Here is a 19,259-nt window from a genome sequence, read left to right as displayed (position 1 = left end):
GGAGGGCTGAGTGGACGGCAGCCATGGCACCACGTCCCTTCTGTGCTGCTTAAAATGTTTGTCTTAATTTACCAATGTATCCCTACCCCCACCTGCCCTTTCCCCCTTGGTAACCATCAGTTTGTTTTCTACATCTGTGGCTCTATTTCTGTTTTGTAAATTGCTTCATTGGGATTGACATATACACACTACTATGCATAAAATCGATAATAAGAACTACTGTATAGCACAGGGAACTCTGCTCAGTACTCTGCAATGAGCTATATGGGAATAGAGTCTAAAATAGAGGGCATATATGTATATGTATAACTGACTCACTTTGCTGTACAGCAGAAACAAACACAACATTGTAAATCAACTCTACCCCAATAAAAATTAACTAAAAAATGTTTGTCTTGGGGCTTCCCCGGTGGCGCAGAAGTTAAGAATCTGCCTGCCAAGGCAGGGGACACGGGTTCGAGCCCTGGTCTGGGAAGATCCCACATGCCACAGAGCAACTAAGCCCGTGCACCACAACTGCTGAGCCAGCAAGCCACAACTACTGAGCCCGCACGCCTAGAGCCCATGCCCCGCAACAAGAGAAGCCACCGCTTGCCGCAACTAGAGGAAGCCCACGTGCAGCAACGAGGACCCAACGCAGCCAAAAATAAATAAATAAAATAAATATATTTATTTTAAAAAAATGTTTGTCTTATTTTGATGTTTAGGTGAAGAATTTTAAACCGGGAAATTACATAACCAGATTCACATTCTTAGGATGATCACTTGGGCTGCTGAAGAGAGGATAAAGTGGTGGGGGGATTGTATGCTGTGAACCGAGTGGTTTCTGGCAGCCCACTCCTGCTCTGAAATGCTGTTGCCACGTCCAGGCTGTCATTTCCGACTCTGGCCCAGATGTTCCCCGTCCAATTTACAGAATCAAAATCTGCTAGCGTGGGCTTCCCTGGTGGCGCAGTGGTTGAGAGTCTGCCTGCCAATGCAGGGGACACGGGTTCATGCCCCGGTCCGGGAGGATCCCACATGCCGCAGAGCGGCTGGGCCCGTGAGCCATGGCCGCTGAGCCTGCACATCCGGAGCCTGTGCTCCGCAACGGGAGAGGCCACAACAGTGAGAGGCCCGCGTACCGCAAAAAAAAAAAAAAAAAAATGCTACGAGGGGGAAACTCTTCCTCTGACAAAGCCCACTGAAACATCCTTGTCTGTAGTTGTCCCCCCCTTCCCCTCCCCTCTGTGGATGGGCATTGTGCCCCTGTTTACCTCACCTCTCGCAGCTGCGATTTCTCCTGCCCTCCCGATTTAGTCAAATAAGCATATAAGCATGCTCTGGAACCCACCTCCCTCGCATCATGCCTTTCTATTCCCAACGTCCTTGCCCTGTTTCTCTTCTTCCTCTCAGAGCAAATGTTCTAACAAGATGCAACGTTTTCACTTTCCCTTTTCTTTCACTCTTCAGCGCAAACTGTTTGCTTCCATTCCCACCACTCTTCAGATACTACCCTTATCAAGGTCACTAGGAATCTTCAATTTGCCAGATTTAAAGAACACTTCTTTGAGCCTTCCCTGACGTGTCTCTGTATCACCCCTTCTTTGAAACAATCTCTTCCTGCCCCTTCTCTCACTGTCTCCAATCACATCAGCCACTTCTCTAATTCACTGATTCCTACTCTTCTGCAGTACATCCAAGGATAATCCTCAGGTTCCTTCCTGGACTCTCTCTTTTACCCTCCCCCTTAAGTAAGTCCTTCTATTTCTGTGACTTTTAATAACATCTCTGTGCTGTGAAGACATACAACTGCATCTTCAGCTCAGTTCAGTCCTCAGTTGTCCAACTGGCAACTTGACATTTCTACTGGGATGCTTCATAGGCATCTCAACACTTAACATGTACAAATGAGGTCTCTCCAGGACCTCTGTTTCCTCCCTACAACTCCTTCATTTTAATAAATGGAGCCTTGAACGGGAAACCCAGGAGGCATTCTTGACCCCTTTCCCTTTTTCAACTCACATCAATCAAACATTCCATCATGTCAGTTTTATGTCCAAATTGTCTGTCCAGTTTTCTCCATCTCTCCCATTGCTTCAATTCCAATCAACATCATCTCTCAACTGGCCTGGTTTTTCTGTTCCTTTCTCTTCCATTCCCCTTTTCACAATGCAAACAAAATAATCCTTTAAAAGCAGGAATCAGCTCAAGTCACTCTACTACTTAATATACACTAACATTTTCCCATTGTAGTGACCCTGATTTGCAGACTCTCTACAATGGCTTATAATGTCAAATGTGGTAGGACTCCTTGCTGTCTCTCTAACCCTACATCACCTCTCCATCACTCCTCACCGGCCGTACTGGCCCACGTCAGCTTCTGGGTGAACTGTATTAGTCAGGGCTCAACAGAGGATAAAACCAATAGGATACATAATATACATATTTTATATATACACATATATAATAAGTATATATGTATTTTATATATATAATGTATACATATTATATACACTATGTATCATATGTATTTTATTATAGATTATATAATAATGGATTGCTATTATATAAGAATATAATTGTTATTTATAATTGTATATTATAGTATGGATTTATTATAGATTATATGCATATATGTACAATAAGGAACTAGCTCACAGGATTACGGAGGCTGAGAAGTCCCATCCCACGATCTGCCATATGTGAGCCGGAGCCCCAGGAAAGCCAGTGGTGAGATTCAGTCCAGTCTGAGCAAACCCTGAGAACTAGAGGAGCTGATGGTATAAATCCCAGTCTCAGGACAGAAGACGATGTGATGAGCTGTCCCAGCTCAACAACGAGACAGGAAGAAGGCGGAAAAAACTCCTCCGCCCTCCCCTTTCCGTTGTTTTCACAGACCCTCAGTGGAGGGGAGGCTGCCCACCTGCACTGGGGCAGCGGAGCTGCTTTACTGAGTCCATTGGTTCAGATTCTCATCTCCTCCAGAACTGCTTTCACAGACACACCCAGAAATAATGTGTAATCTGGGCCCCCTGGGCCACTCGAGTTGACACACAAAATGAGCCGTCATGTGGACTTTGGGCCCGGTCTTACTTTGAGGGGATTTGGACCAGCTTTTCACCATTTTAAACTGGCCTTTTAGAAAATGGAGCAGTCAGCCCCACGCACTGCGGGGCCTCTCGGCCACCTCGGGTTAGACCCAGAAAGGCAGCTACCATCTCCTCAAGCCTGTTGGCGATGGGGGGTGCACATCCTGCCTGGGAACGCAGTGGCCGTGAAGATCAGTAACATGGTTCAGCAGAGCTGCACCAAGCTCCGGGGACGATCACACAAAGTCCAAAGCACGAAGGCCTTGAAGCCCTTGCCGTGCAGTAAACCAGTGGAGGAGACTTGTCCCATTACCTCATGGCCCATGGCAGCAAGAAAGAGAGAAAGAGAGAGGCCTGAGGCGACCTCCACCAGATCATGTCTGCTGTACAGTCCTGTCCTCAGGGGTGGCTCGTCCTCAGGGACTGTCGTGGCCTGATTGTCTGTGTCCCCCCAAATCCATATGTTGATGGATTTGGATCCCCAACAGACCCCCCATGGATATCCTAACGTGGCGGTTTTTGGAGGGGGGCCCTTGGGAGGTAATTGGGGTCAGAAGAAGTGACAAGGGTGCGGCCCCATGATTACAGGAAGAGGAAGTGAGACCAGAGCTTTCTCTCGCCACCATGTGAGGACACAGAGAGAGGCAGCCATCTGCCAGCCGGGAGGAGAGTTCTCTCCAGGAGCCAGATCCATGGGTACGCTGACCTTGGACCTCACAGCTTCCAGACTGTGAGAAAGAAATATCTGTAGTTGAAGCCACCCAGGCCATGGTATGTTGCTACAGGAGCTCAAACTGAGTGAGAGATCCAAAGCAGAAAACCTATTTTTGGAGGATGATGGTGCAGATTTTGGCTCCAGCAATGAATTCCCCCAGGGCAACAAGCTGGGCACCTTCTGTGGCACTGCTCCACATGCTGCCCGGAACTCTTCCAGGGCGAAAAGTACCACAGCCCTGCAGTGCATGTGTATGGCCTGGGAGCCATCCTCTCCAGGCCGATCAGCGGGTCCCTGCCTTTTGATGGACAGACGACAAGGAGATGTAGAAGCAGGTACTGAGCAGAGCAGACACTATTCCACGTGTCCACGGAGTGTGAGACCCGCTCATGAGATGCCTTACCCTGACCCCCAGCAAGAGAGGCACTTTAGCAGAAACCATGAGCATCCATGGATGAACGTGGGCCTTGAGCAGGAGCTAAGGCCTTGCGCCGGGCCACTTCCTGACCGCAAGGATCCCTGAGAGATGGAGTAATGGTGTCCGTGTTAGACACGGGAAGAGATCCAGGACTCGTTAATGGAGCAGAAGTAAGACAAAGTGATGACCACCTGTCTGCTCCTGGGCTACGTGAGATCCAAGCAGGGGGGCTACGCCATCACTCTGAAGCCCCCAACTTTAGCTGGTCCCACCAACACCTGCATTTCTTCCCCACCCTGCAAGGTACAGCACAGGGTTTCTGCCAACCCAAAGCAGCGGAGTTTCAGCCAACGTGTCATTCTCACCTTTAATTCCTACTCGAAGAAGAGTCAGAGTAGAAGCAACTCAGAACATCAGTGGCTGAGGAGGACTGGAAGTCAGGGCAGAGGCCAGCAGCGCATCTGAAGTGCCTTCCAGCCTTCTCTGGAAGACAACCTCCCTAGTGCACCCCCCAGGGTGGCCCTGTGCCTGCCTCTCCTCCACGGCACCAGCAGCGGTGTAGGAACCCCAGACAGTACCATCTCCCCCCAGGGCGTATCCTCCAAAGGACACTCCCTCCCCTGTGGGCAGCTGGTGCAGGCGCAGAACCAGTGGAATTTGCCTGATGGTGTGAGGTGTGACCCAGGCCCTTCTTCAGGTGGTATCCGGGGCTAGCAAGGGGCCACTGGGAGATGTTTCATCTCCTCTGCAGGCGCTCGCGTTTCAAGTTGGCCAGAAAAAAAACCAGCATCAAGCTGAAAGCAGACTGCAGTAGATCAAACATCATGTGGTAGGCAGCAGAGATAGGCGAGGCAGTGATTAAATCAAGGAAGAATGTCAGGAGGTCAGATTATGGTCTCTGCCGTTCACATGGAGCCAGAAGGTCATGAACTCCACGGAGCCCAACAAAGCGGTGCTGGAGATGAGCCAGGTGTGGACGAGAACAGCTGCGGGTGAGGGCAGAGTAAGAAGCACACGCTCTGTGTGTCCATCGTACACCAGCCAAGAGGACTTCGTGCAGTGGAGGGTGCAGGTGTGCAAACTGCCCTGGTGTCCCCTCCACAGGGCTCAAACTAAGAGGGTACCCAGCACCTCCATGGCCTTCAAAAGCATAACTGCTAAGCTTAAAGGTCTGCCAGGAGCAGTCTGGGACAAGAGGGGAAGCCATGTTTGTGGAAGAGGAAGAATGGCTCTATAGAAATAAACTCATACACACACACACACACACACACACACACGTATATTCTAACTTATATATTGTGTTTAAATACAATAGTTAAAAACAAACAATAATGCCCTGCTTTACTGTTACAGCTGTCACAAGACACTTGTCCACAACTTTGCAAGAGAAGGCCTTGACTCCTTCAAAATTCTCTTGTGACCCAACTGAAAAAAAAAAACCCAAAAAACAAAAACAACACCCAAAAAACCAAACCCTTCCCTTCAAGGTGAACGAAAGCCTGGTGAGACTCTCCTGAGAATAGGACTCATGTCAATGGGCTGGAACGGGGGCTATATTTGGGAGGTGTGGTGTTGGTTTTTCTTGCTCGAGGGAAAACAAGGCTTGAGGGTCACATCTACAGGATAAATATTGCTGTGAAACGACCATTCCAATATTTTAAGCCTAAAAGAAACAAACAGAAAATTAAACTAAACAACAGAAATGATAGGAGTCTTGTGGCTGGCATGTCCACTCCCTGAAAAACCAGCTTGCTCTCCGAAAACGTCCCTTTCATCATCCGTCATCCTGCTCAAGGATCCCCGGCTTCCTCTTGAGTCTTTCATATATATATTACTTTGATTGGCTTCTGTGGCCACCCATAAACGATTTCCATTCATGTTCTCTATGAATATTTGCATCTGCAACTAACATTTGTATAGCTCTTTAACATTTTCAAGGTCTTTTTCAAATGCATTATCTCATTTAAATTGGACTCGGACTTGTTGTTTCTTTCCGTCCCACTCCTAATATCACTGCGGTAGACTTTAGAATCCCTGTGGCTGACCCTCCCAACACCTGTCCTCAAAGTCCCTCCCCTCCATACAAATTACCATCACCTCCACTGCACTTTGCACATCTATTCCTTTGGTCTTACCCTGGGCCTTACTCCCAGTTGTTTAACTTCTGAGATCTTGAGGTCTCATTCAGCAAACTTTGAACATAAGGTGCTGTCTGTCCCCATCTTTCAGCTTTATTTCCACTAAATCAGCTTTTAAACTTCATTCACACTTTCAGTAACTTTACCGCTTCTGTTACCCGAGTCCCAATCTACTTTCCTTCCCTGCTGAGCTACGAATAGGGTGTCTCCATTCCCTTCCTACCCCCCACTTCCTCATTACCTATTGTCCTTCAAAGTTATACCTTGGACAATACTCGGGCTAATTGTTGGAGGAGGTCATCGTGAGGACGTGACTGGAGAGTTGGACCCAGGCAGTGGAGGCTCCTCACCCCCTCCCTGTCCTTGGACTCTACTTTCTGCCCACTGTTCCCACGCTCGGAGTCGTATTCAAGGACGCAGCCTTGAGAGAGCAGTGTGTTATTGAGACCATCTGGATGGTCTACATGACTGAACCCGGTTAGGGGCTCTCTCTATAAACTCAGAAGGGTCTGGCGGGCAGGGGTGGACATCTACTGGTCTTGTGGCCCCCAAGACAAGCCTCCTACGTCAATCCGCTCCCTTATTACACCTGCTACCTCCCAACCTGGAGTGGCTGCCTCTTCCTTTTGGTCTCTCTTTGTCCCCCATGTACAGGGGCCGGTTTCAAATTTCACCCAGGAACCCTTGACGTGTTGAACCCGCACTCTTGTTTCACCCGTGACTTAATAACTGCTAAATCCAGAGGGAACTTCTCAGCCCTCATCTCATTGGCTCTGTCTGTGAAATCTAATCCAGGTGACACTACTTTCTTCCCGACACTCCCCTCGCAGGACTTCCTCTGGGTTCTTTCCCTAGACTGAGATGCTACTTTTGCACTCCTCTTCATGGACTCCTGTGGCCCACGCTGATTAACGTCTGTGTGTTCCAATCTCCCACTGATGGTGTTCCTTCCTTTTCATTCTACATTCTCCCAAGATGAATCAAAACTGTGGCGATGTTGGAATGATATCTGACAGAGCCAGAAAAGGCTCAAGCAAACTCCAGTCCCTCTGTGCCTAGGTCAATCCCCTGCAGTTTGCAATAGAATGTGGAACGAAACTCCTCCACTCATCTCGGGATTTAGCTAAAGCCTCAGTTTTGAGTTCAGTGGTGGATTAGAACCTCCATATTCTAAAAAAGAAGTGCTAGTCTCGTCTGCACAGGACTTGTGAAGAGGTGGCCCAGGCAGTGGGGTTGGAGGAGAAGGGTGAGTGGGGAGATGGTTTGGAGGCAGAATCAGTCGTAGGGACTGATGGACAATGAGATGAGAGGAATGAGAAAACGGAAATATTGGAGAACTGGCGTTGTGAATAGAATATATTGAGGCAATGAGTTAATTGAATTCCCATATAAAATTATGTCATTGATTAAAGCTCAGGTGAAATAATGGCTTCTTTGTATCTGAGATCCAGAATACTGATGCCCATTTGTATGGTCACTGTCAGGTAGATTACTTAAATGTTAAATTTCGACACATTAATTTATAATCAGCCGAAAGAGAGACAACATCAAGATTTTGATTATTACATAGCAGTATATACTGAGATCTATCTTTATTGTATTTCAGAACTCTTACTGGGAGTATCTGAAATATTTATGAATTATTCTTAATATTGGAAGATGATACCACCATCTTTCTCAAGCATGTGGCTATCCACATAACTATTGAGAGATAGTGTGGTGAGCTGATGAAGCTCATGGGCTCTGGAGCATTTCTGCTTGGGTTTGAATCTCACGTTTCTGTTTATTATCTATATGAATTTGGGTAAGTGATTTATTTCTTTGTGGATCAGTTTCCTTATCAGTAGAGTGGGAATAACTGTATCTCCCTTATAGGTTTGTTGTGAGAACTATATGCGTTCACATAAAGCCTTTAGAACAGTGCCCGACACTTAATAAACCACACTTCATTTATAATTATTACTTCGTATTTCAGAATCATGGTATAATTCCACTGGAAAAAGAAGAATAGTTCTAATTTTAGAATTATAATATCTTGAAATAGAGCCTCAGGAAATAAGAAGTAAGTTGTCTGTGGTGATCCAAAAGCTGTGCTTATGAATTAGTCTCCAAACATTCATCATTTAACTTTCTTGGACCCAGGTATAAGTATTATGCTTTGCTGCAATCACGGCTCATGTTCGTCCATTTCCAGAACGGTGATGCATTTCTCAGTGGTACGCTGAACACTTTTAACTTTTATCGACTACTTCCCCCCCCCCCACAAGAACAACTTTCTATTTCCATTTAACTGAAAGGCATTCACGGCATCCTTCCAGGAGTGTGCCTCCTCCACTACGTGAGAAATAGCTGTGCAAACGTTTCTGTGCCATTTTAATGATATGCTCAGCATTTCTTCGTGTTTTTCTGCCAAACGTGCTCTGAATTATTTTTCGTATCGTGTCTTCTCCATTAGTTAGCAATGTTCCTTAAGGTTGGTAACCATGCACTTCATTTCATTCTTCTGCTTGTTCACGGCATAGATTTGTATACTTTAGGGTGTGTCCTGTACGAAAAAGGAGCTTGCGATACTTTGGGGACTGACTTACTGAAATAACTTCTCCACTATGAATCCTGAAAGAACTAGGCCAATAGCCCAAGGAATTATATAATTTTTTTTTTTTTTTAGCTTGAAGGGACCTTAGAGATCACTTTTCCCAGATCTTTCATGTTACAAATTAAGAAACTGAGTCCCAGTATGTTAGTAGAGCCAGAATCACAACTGATTCCTCCCACCTGGCAAGCCCAGTGCTTTTTCAGCACTATCTCCTGCTTCTTGCACTGTCATTTATTTTCCAGGTGACTTCTGCATATGATGATGATGATGATGATGATGATGATGATGATGATGACGATGTGTGTGTGTGTGTGTCTTTTAGGACTTTATAGCTTTACCAGGTTACAGAAACAAATTTATTCAACAGAGAAGGAAGAAGAGAGACATAAATTCAAGGGAGAATTTTCTCTTCCTATTGCCTTAATGTTGTTATTAAGGGAAAAAGTGGAATACTGAAAACAGGAGAAGATTTTAGGGAATGTAGAAATCATCCCATCAAACTCTTCTGGAAGAATCTTTCCTGGTCTCCAAGTTGGGGACGATTATCTTGGCTACCCGGTCATCCGTGGGGCGCTGAGACGGTGCGGGTGTGTAATGTGTGTTTAACGTATGGGGGGCGGGGAAGGGCGTTTGCACGTGGCTCGCCCAGGCCTGAGCGGGGAGGGGAGGGGAGGGGAGGGGGCCTGGGGGGGGCGCGGCGGGAACCGCGAGGCCGCAGCCAGTCGCCCGCGGCGCAGGTGGGAAGAGGGAGGGGTCTGCGCGGCCGCCGCGGAGCCGGGAGTCCCGGGAGCCGGCGAGGCTGGGAGGGGCGAGGCCGTCACTCGCCGCGGCGCGCGGAGCAGGGGAGGCGCGCTGAGCCCTTGGCCCCGGGCTGCGCCGGCCGCTTGCGCTCCGGAGGGGCCGCAGGGAAGGGGGACGCGGCGCCATGGGTGAGTGAGGCTCGGCCTCGGGGGCGGGTGTGGCGGGAAGAAAGTGGGTGTCGGTCGGCCTCGGACTGCTTGCCTCCCCGCCTCCGCCGTCCGTCTGTGGACTTTTCCCGGGCGCCGGGGGAGGACCGCGGCCCGGGGGTCGCCGCGCGTGGGCGGCCCGGGGTCGGGGGGGAGGATAAGCAGAGTCGGGGGGCGGGGTGGCTGTCCCCACGTGTGCCACGTTTCAGTGTGCGGTTCGGCGAGCAAGTTGAGACGGGGCTTGAGGAGTGGCGACTTCGTGCACTTTCCATTCGCCCAGGTGTGCGTGCGGGAAGGCGCTGGGACGAGGCGAGTTGGGGACCCTTTCCAGACCCCGCCTCAGCGGCACAAAAGGCTTGACGTGGAGGCCGACCTGCCTCCAGCAGAGCTGGGCCGGTGGCGAGGGGCGCGGGCTGGCCGTCCCGGCCCAGGTCCCCGGGTGCTGGGGCGCTGGGGCGCGCGCCGCTCCGCTCAAGTTTCTAGACGGGGTCAGCCCGCTTCGGCGCTGAGCGGCTGCGGCTGCAACGGCCCGGGGAATGTGGTGGGCGGAGGGGGACCGGGTGTGAACCCGTCGGACCGAGCGGAGCCCGAGGAGGCGGCGTCCCACGAGAAGGCTTGGGAGCCGAGCAGGGCGCGGGGGCCGGAGAGCAGGCGTCACGCGCCCTGCAGAGGCGGCGCGGCCCGTCCCGGAGGCGGGAGAGAGCCCGGCCGTGCCGCCGCTCAGGGTTACGGATCAGCGACCCTCTGCCAGCCCGGCTGGCTCGTCGACGCCGGCGTTCTCGTTTCTGCGCGTCCGAGCGCCTTACGCCCCTCCCCCGGCCTCTCGCTTGTCCTTTGTTGTCAGGGATTTCTTCCAGGCTACGGGAGGCCTTTGGGATTGACGTGCTCGGGTGGAAATTCCTAAGTTCCCACAGGCTCGAGGGTTAGGGGACGCTTTGACTGCTAATCGGTGCAGTTCATAGACGCTGGCCAACTTGGAAGAAAGGAAGAAAGAGAAAGCCGAGGACATTTTTGCCTGTGAATGTTCATTGTGGTCAAGACATGTATAGTCTCTTGCGTGATTCTGGAGAAGTTTTAGAAAGACCCATTTTTAGGGCCTTTGAGTAAAATAGTGTTGCAGGTGACCTGCAGGAAGAACTGTCTTTAAAAGTTTTCTGAAACGGAAGGAATATTTTCAAGTTAAAAAGGAAAGATAAAACGTTTCCCCAAGTATGGCAGAATGAGTTTCAGGCTCTTCCTCCCTCCCTCCCTCCCTCTCTCCCTCTCTCTCTCCCTTCTTTCTTGCCTTTCTTTCTAAATACATGGGCATATAAACTCTTGTTAGAATAGCACATAGAGGGAAAAAGCTCTCAAAATAATTGACTTACGTCACCCATTCATTTTACTGAAAACATTAAGATGCTATTTGGATCCAACATAAAATCTCTAGAAAGAATGACATTTTTGCCTTGTAACCTTAAGCTTGAGTGGACTATCTATTAAGGGGTAAAGTACACATAATTTTGCAGTTAATTATTTCTCTAGGTTGCATTTCCAAACTGTAATGAAAACAGTCGGTCTTGCCGTTTACTTCAGTGTCCTTGGGTAAATTACACAGGATCCCAGGTTACAGGAGAGTGTTCTCCGGGACAGGGGGTGGAGTCAGCACCCGAGCGCTTCTGCCGATCCTGAGCTTGAAGTCTTCTCTGTCCTACCTATAAACTGACAGATACCTAAAATTTGTCTCTTCCTTTTTCTGCCAGGAATGGATTACCTTTTCCTATTGTAATCAAGGTCACTAAAAACTCTTGAAGGTGTCAGATGGCTAGTAGGCGAGAGTGGGTAGAGAAAGCAGGTGAGAACCCAGAGGTCAGGGAAGTAGAGAAAGGAGCAAGCGGTTAGTACTGGAGTGAGAGCCCGAGGCCAGCACTCAGGACAGGGACCCAGACACGCGGTCCACAAATAGCAAGAGCCAAGGAAGGAGCCGAGGGGGCCGATGAGAGAAAGAAGGAAGGAAATCTGCCCAGAAACTAGAGAGAAAACACTTGGTCACTTAAGGTCATCTCTCTCCTCTTCTTTTCATTGACTTGTGAAAACCACATTACTTAGAACTTCTTTTATTTAGAGGTCGTAGGGGGGTGAGGGTTTAGCATTGGAGTCCAAATTGCTAGGATAAAGGGGAAAGCAGTGTGGCAGAATGCCTGACTGTGCCAGCAAGCTGAATCCATCTTTTTCTGGTGTCATGACAACTGAAATTTATCATTTAAAAAAAGGAAGATGGTGCTCTGGGAGTGAATATAGCAATCAATTCTTGCTTGACTCAGAAGAAGAAATCCATACTCTAGCATCGTGGAAGAATGAAAGTAATTGGTTAATCAAATATTCTGAATAATTGATAGTTATTTATAATGCACAAGGCTAATCATCAAAAAAAGAAGTTATTTGCGAAGTAGGCAAATTGAGACTTTGGGATCCCTTGCTTCCTCCTTTTATGTATTTTCTTTCCTCAGTGATGCCTCAGCTCAACTAGGTATGCAACAGGCTTTCCCTCTGCACCTAAATTTTGCTCTCCAGAAAGGATATGATGAAGCACTTCATACTGAAAAAATGCAGGACTGACTCCTTGCTAAGAATATTTATATGTTAGCTGCAAGGTTAACTTTAACCCACATGGTGTCTAATTATGAAATTCCAGGCTCCAGTGTGAGGTAGGTGGGGGGATATTTTATATTTCTCCTCTAACCACGTCACTTACCATTCTTTGTTTTATTTAAAAGGTGCTGTTGGACATTATTTAGTTCATTATTTAGATATTATCATGGAAAGTTTCATGGAGGGAGTGGTATTGAACCTGGTGGTATTTGGATGGATGTTAAGGATTTGGGAAGAGGTGTTCTAGATAGAATAATGGGCCCCTACCCAAAGCAGGAAGGAATTTGGGGGAGCGGAGCAGTAAGACATGGACCTGGGGTGACAGGATGGGACTTGATTTTGGAGAGCCTTCAAAAGCAACCAGAGGAATTTAGAATTTATGTAAGAGGAAATAGAGAATCCTGGAATGTTCTTGAGCAAAGAAGAATTGTAATGAAATTAGTGTTTAAGGAAGATAAATTGAGCAGTGTTGTTTAAGACACAGGATACATTGGAGAGGACAGAACCAGTTGTCACAGTAATCCTGAAATGATATGGTACATGTCTAGTTCAGTCCTAGTGGAAGAGTGGCAGTAATGGAGATGGAGGGACAAAAAGATAGATGAATCCTATCTCTAATGAAAAGTCTATAAAATTAGGAAATTAATCAATATAGAAGAGAATGAATAAGAGGTATTTTCTGGAGATTTGAAACCTTGAGGATTGGGGATATAGTAGGTCCCTTGATAGATTATTTAAAGGATAAAACAGATGGTTTATTTTCTGGATGCTTTGGACAGAAGATTAATTTTATTTTTGAAACGTTAGTTCAAAGGTGATGGCTAGACATCTAAAGACAAATGTTAGTAGATTGGAAACATACAGTGAGAAATGAATCAGAGGGCAAGAACAAGAAGGAAAATAAAAGTTAGAAGGTCACCAATCTTTGGTGAGAGGTAAATCTATGAATTTTCTGTTTGGAGGTAGGAGTATAGGGAGATGGGTTGAGGGAAAGGGAAAGAGGATAAGCACTGTTTGCTGGAAGAGAAACATCAACCACATAATTTGTATCAATGCCCTAAAATTGGAACAGTGGAATGTGACATCTTTAACATTCAGTGTTAGATCTGGGAGTCCAGAAATTTTGACAAGAGGAGAACATCAGGCAGAAATATTTTGCTGTCATTCAGTTTCAGTAAAAATGGACTTAGTTAAGGATCTGTAAAATTATTTGCAAGTTTAGGCCAAGAATAATGAGACATGGTATTGTCTTGAGCTCACACTTTTTTTTTTCAGGAAAATCTGACCCCTAGAGGCAGTTGTCAACAAGGTAGAAAGAGCCAAGGTATGAAGTAGGAGAAGCAAATGATCACCTTTGGGTGGATTATGCACATCTTGGGGATCCTGTTTCCCCTTTTGTTTGATGAGGGGTTGGGCATGATTCTGTACATTATGTAGCTCAGATCTTGATTTAGTAACACTTAGAGGAGAAAACATGTAAAAAGATAAGCTCGAGCTATTTCCATTAAACAAATCAAGAACATGTTAAAGATGCTAGACTACTGTGCAAAACTTTTTAAGGGTCAATTGGTCTCTAGTATGTTATATTCCCTAGAAAATTATAAATGTCTGATAGTCTGAACCTGAGCAGAGAAAGATGAATATTCTGGTTATCTTCACTGCATAACAACGGTCTCCATAACTAGTTAATTAAAACAACAACTTGTTATTATCTCTCATGGCTCTGTGGACCGGCTGCTGAGCAGTTCTCCTTTGAGGTCTCCTGCCTTGCAGTTGTGTATCTGCTGGGGGTTCAAGCATCTGAAGGCTTGATTGGGCTGGTCGTCTAAAGTAGCTCCCACCTGTAGCTGACCGCATGCTGGCTGTTGGCTGGGACTTCAGGTGGGGTTACCTGCAGGTGGCTTGGACTTTTCACAACACAGTGGCTGGGTTCCAAGAGGGAACAGCCCTAGAAAAGTGTTCCAAGAAAGAACCCGGCAGAAGCTGCAAGGCCTCTTATAACCTAGAACATCTTAGGTCCCAAAACATCACTTCAGCTGTATTCTAATGGTCACAAAAATCATTCAGGACAGTCAAATTCAAGAGGAGGGGCATTAGACCCCCTTCCTCCTGGTTCCTGGAGAGAAGGAGGGAAGGAACTGAGGTAGGCAACTACTTGATCTCATTCCTAAAAGAGATGTGTGTTTCACAGTAGAGACATTGTCAGGTTTACAACTGAAAATTTGATACAAGTTTTCTGAAACACATATGGTAAAGCATTGAAACTTTAGTTAGAACTATGAAGAAGTCCAAATAGTCACACTAAAGTTTCACAGTAAAACATTTGAGTGGAAATTCATGCCTGGGTGGAAATGTGTTAGTAAAATGCTGGGATAAGCTCTACTCAGAATAATTTCAAATACGATCAACTGATATTTCTTATTTTAATTTAAATTTGAAGTTTCTAAGGCTATTGTAAATTAGTTTATTTTACTTAAATTTGAGTTTATGGCATTAATTGGAAGGTAGGTCAATTAGCATAAATCCTTTATTCAGTATCCTGTTGTCACAATAAACTAAATGTTTTGTAGTGAACTAACTGTTCAGAAGCTTGCTTTATTTTTCAAAAACGTGTTAACTGTACAAAATACATAATTGGAATTGGTATGGTGCAACCAAAAGTAAGTGTAGTCTTAACTGTACTTATTTTTTGAAAGATATGTTTCTAAATTAAACATGTAAGATTCAGTTTATTAAAACTTTAAATGTAAATCTCATTATTTTTAACGGGAAAGAGTCAGAGCTGTCATTTATGATACAAAAATATAGGTCTTTCTCCTAGACAGTCGAAAAACAAAGAAAAATTAGGGTAAATGAGATGGGTTTAAAGTCAAGGACGGAATTAGTTTCAACCTAGAAACTTAGAGGCCTTAAAAAAGCATTAGATTCTGTTTCAACCTGACTGATTTGAGGTCATTCTATTTTCAACTGTTTGACAAGAGGTGAGGAAATGAGGGTAGATGATACGAAGCCACATACTTTGTGCACAGTAGTCATGATGTGGCAGACAAACAAAAACCACATCTCAACAAGAAATAAAGGCCTGACCTATATAACCCATAGAACCGGAATAATGCCTGAGGAGTTCAGAAGGTACTGTGACATGCAGTTAAATTCTTCTTTCGTTTGTTAAGTTGACCTGTCAAAATAGTCACTCACCACTTTCTCTACAAGGTACGAGATCTACCCAAACTACATAACGATAGCACAATAAATATCTCTTGCTGTTTCTGGAAGACTTCTTTTTCTAGAACCTCCACGTTTATTGTCTAAATAGAATAACTTAGAGAATACGTTCAATGCTAATTGCTGGGTCCCACTGCCAAGATTCAAATTCAGAAGGTGTGGGCTTGACCAGTGGACCTTCAGTTCTAACATGCGGTTCAACCAGTGCTGAGGATGAAGCCTAGGACACGCTTCGAGAACTGGCTCTTCCGGAAAGCCTGTGTCCCCCATCAAGCTGGCTGAGCGCCATGACAGCTGCTTCTCCTCACTTGTGTCCTGTTGAGACCTAACCTGATGAAGTCTCTATCTAGTTTCTCTTTCCTTCCTCACCAGTTGCTTCTTAGCCTTAGGATAGGGTGATGCTCTCCAGAGTTTACTCTCCCTCTGAAAATTACTAATGTTTTCCTGCCTCATGGTTCCAGGTGTAACTTACATGCGCATAACTCCCAAAGCCGTGTCCCTGGGCTCCAGTGTCGGCGGCCTCCACCCAGCCACCCCTCTAGTGCTTCAACCTCAATGCCTGCAAAACGGAGTTCCTCCTGCCAGGATCTGACTGGTCCCTCTTCTCTTCCTTTGCCCTCTTCCTCCTCTTTCTTTTTCTTGATGACTCGAATAGACCTAGCCTTGTTGAGCAAACATCATTAGCCCTCTGGCCGTCGGCACTCTCTTATCCCCTGTCATTGCAGTTGCTTTCCGCCAATCCCTCACCCCCTCCAGCCTGGACCTTCGTGGTCTTTTCAGTGCCAGTTACTTCCCTGCTTTGGTCTCCTCCTAATCACCCCCATGTGATGATCAAGACACCCCACTGAAGCACAGCTCTTAATCGCGTCGCTGTCCTCCCCGACTTCATTTCCTGCTCTTTAGCGCTCATGCATTTTATCCCTTAACCGAAAGAAACTACACACTAATTTCATCTACTCACCCTCAGCCTTTTCTTACCTCCAGCTACTTGATCATGCTCGTTTTTACTCCATGGCACGTCCTTTCTATTTCCCAATGGAAATGCAAAACTATTGTCAGCTTAAATATATTTCCTGCATGAAAAATGTCCACTATCTGCCCAGCTTAGTGTTTTCCAAAGCGTGGGATGTATGCTAGTGAAATGCAAAGTATTTTTTTTACATGTTCGACAAATGAGTTGTGATAATGCTTCTTTTTATTTTTTAATATTTATTTTATTTATTTCTTTGGTTGTGCCAGGTCTTAGTTGCGGCAGGCAGGCTCCTTAGTTGTGGCATGCAAACTCTTAATTGCGGCATGCATGTGGGATCTAGTTCCCTGAGCAGGGATCGAACCTGGGCCCCCTGCACTGGAAGCGCAGACTCTTAACCGCTGCTCCACTAGGGAAGTCCCCAGTATTTTTATTTTATATATTTCACAAATACTTCTACACTATTTAATATGTGCCACGCACTATTTACAATGCTTTATAAGTACTTAGTAGTTTAATCTTCCAAACAATCCTATGATGTGCGTTATTATCATCATCTTCATTTTTACACAGAGAGGTTTAAATAATTTGCTCAAGGTAACCTAACTAGTAAACAGTCAAGAGGGATTCTGAACTGAGGCCCTCTGGCTCCAGAGACTCTATGTTATACTGCCTTGCCATTTTAGGTGGTCCAAGGACATGGCATTAAATAAAGTTGAATGTTACAGTGATAAAGTTATTCTCATCTCAGTATTCTTTCAATTCTTTTGATTAAGTCAAAAAGAAATCCTAGTTTAGTGTTATTGGTTATATTCATTTCACAGCAATTACCTTAACAGATCTCCCTTTGCATAATACAGGCATCCAGGTTTAAATAAACTGAGAGGTAAAATGGTACACAAGTCAAAAAAAGGTCGAATAATTAAAGAGTATCAATGATATTTCAGAGAGTTCCCCTTTTTAATAAAGAGAGGGCAGGACCTAGACTTTGCGCCTTTGGTAATCATTGTTTTTTGTTTTTTGTTTCATTGTTTTTAAAATAAGAAATACTGACTTTCTATTTAAGTTAGAGATTTAAAGTTTCATTTAAAATACATTTTAGTAAAAATGTAAATTGTGTTTTAAAATATCAAGTAAAGGAGAATAATGGTGATACTTAAATATGGGACAAACCATATACCTGGAGGCAATTTTGTTCTGTAGAAGTAGTTAAAACATAGGTATCAGTAAATTTTTACCCTAATTTATCCACTAATTAGCCACAGAACTTGGGCACTTTTGTCCCTTAACCTTCTGGGCTTCAATTTATAATTGGTGGGGATAAAACCAACAATATTTATCTTACAGGGATGCTTCTAGAAAAAAAGAGGGGTATTTGAAAAAAGCTTTGAATGTAATAAATCCTGAGTGAAGTATTCTGTTTTTACACATTGTTAGGAGAATCTGGTAAAAACCGTGACTACGGGGCCCAAGTGCCTGGAATTTGGTAAGCGCTGCATCTAATGAAAGTCTGCCTTTTCTGTGCACTCTCAGCGCCTTACTTCTCCATCTGGGACGCTTAGTTGTGAATGTGTATTTTCTCCCCCATTATTTGAGGTCACATCCAAATTCTGAAGACGGCACCTTCCAGATAATTGGCATAAACACAGCAGACACTCTCACCCTTAAGCTGTTTGTCTAATGCTGTTTACCTCACTAACTTAGTAGAAAGTTACAGAAATACAGCATCTGACTCTTACTGATGAAAACTGTATTTAGAATTAGTCATGGCAGGAGACAGGAAAGAAGGCACAACCGTGGAATGACAGGGTTAGGGCTGTGGTCCTGGGAGGGTTTCAGCACTGGGCCAAAGGCCCCAATGAGATGGGAAGCACGAAGGCAAACAGCCCTAGAAGAATCCTCTGAAAACAGACGAGATGGAGTTAGTTCGACTGCAGGAGAGTCCAAGGAGGACCGCGTTCTGAGAAACCAGGAACCTGCAGCGTCCAGCCCAACAGAAGGAAGAATGGAGGAATGACATCCCTTTTGCATCGACGGAGTTTTCGTTGATAGAAGCCCGTTGAGGTTACAGTGCTTTTAATAAAAGGGTGAAGATACAAACCTGCTCTCCTGGAGCAGATTTCAAGGACTAAAAAGAAGAAAGAGGACGGAGGGAAGAAGGGGGAAGAGGAAGGAGCGAGAGAGAAGGAAAGGATTTGGGTGGATCCAAGGTCAAAAGAAGGTTTTTATCAGGTAGAAAAGAACGGCAAGAATTCCTTCATATTTTAAGAAAAGGGGAGTGACCTCAGGGAGAGGCATACACTGCCAATGGCTTGGAATGTCAGGATCCCTGGGCAACGCAATACAGAGTGATTAATCACAGGAACTGTTTGGTATTACTTAAACAGGGCTTTTAAAGTAAAAAATTATATATATTTTGTCGATAAAAATGATGCCATTTGAGGATTTTTTAAAAATATTTATTTTTGGCTGCATTGGGTCTTCGTTGCTGCGCGCGGGCTTTCTCTAGTTGCGGCGAGTGGGGGCTACTCTTCGTTGTGGTGCGTGG

The 19,259-nt window shown here is 45.5% G+C and overlaps 1 protein-coding gene across 1 annotated transcript in view; it reads left to right on the top strand.

Moving 5' to 3' along the window:
* Positions 1-9,717: 9,717 nt before the first annotated feature.
* The window catches only part of GPM6A (glycoprotein M6A), a 253,485-nt gene continuing 243,943 nt past the window's right edge, over positions 9,718-19,259 (top strand). Inside the window, exon 1 of the mRNA XM_082608411.1 lies at positions 9,718-9,867. Within this exon, the coding sequence (XP_082464537.1) occupies positions 9,864-9,867 (4 nt within the window). The 5' untranslated portion in view covers positions 9,718-9,863. The remainder of the gene's footprint in view (positions 9,868-19,259) is intronic.

This window comes from Mesoplodon mirus (genome assembly GCF_964341445.2).
Source record: "Mesoplodon mirus genome assembly, chromosome: 20".
Taxonomy (NCBI): Eukaryota; Metazoa; Chordata; class Mammalia; order Artiodactyla; family Ziphiidae; genus Mesoplodon; species Mesoplodon mirus.
Note: the sequence above shows the minus strand (reverse complement) of the source record. Positions and strands in the feature narration are given on the sequence as shown.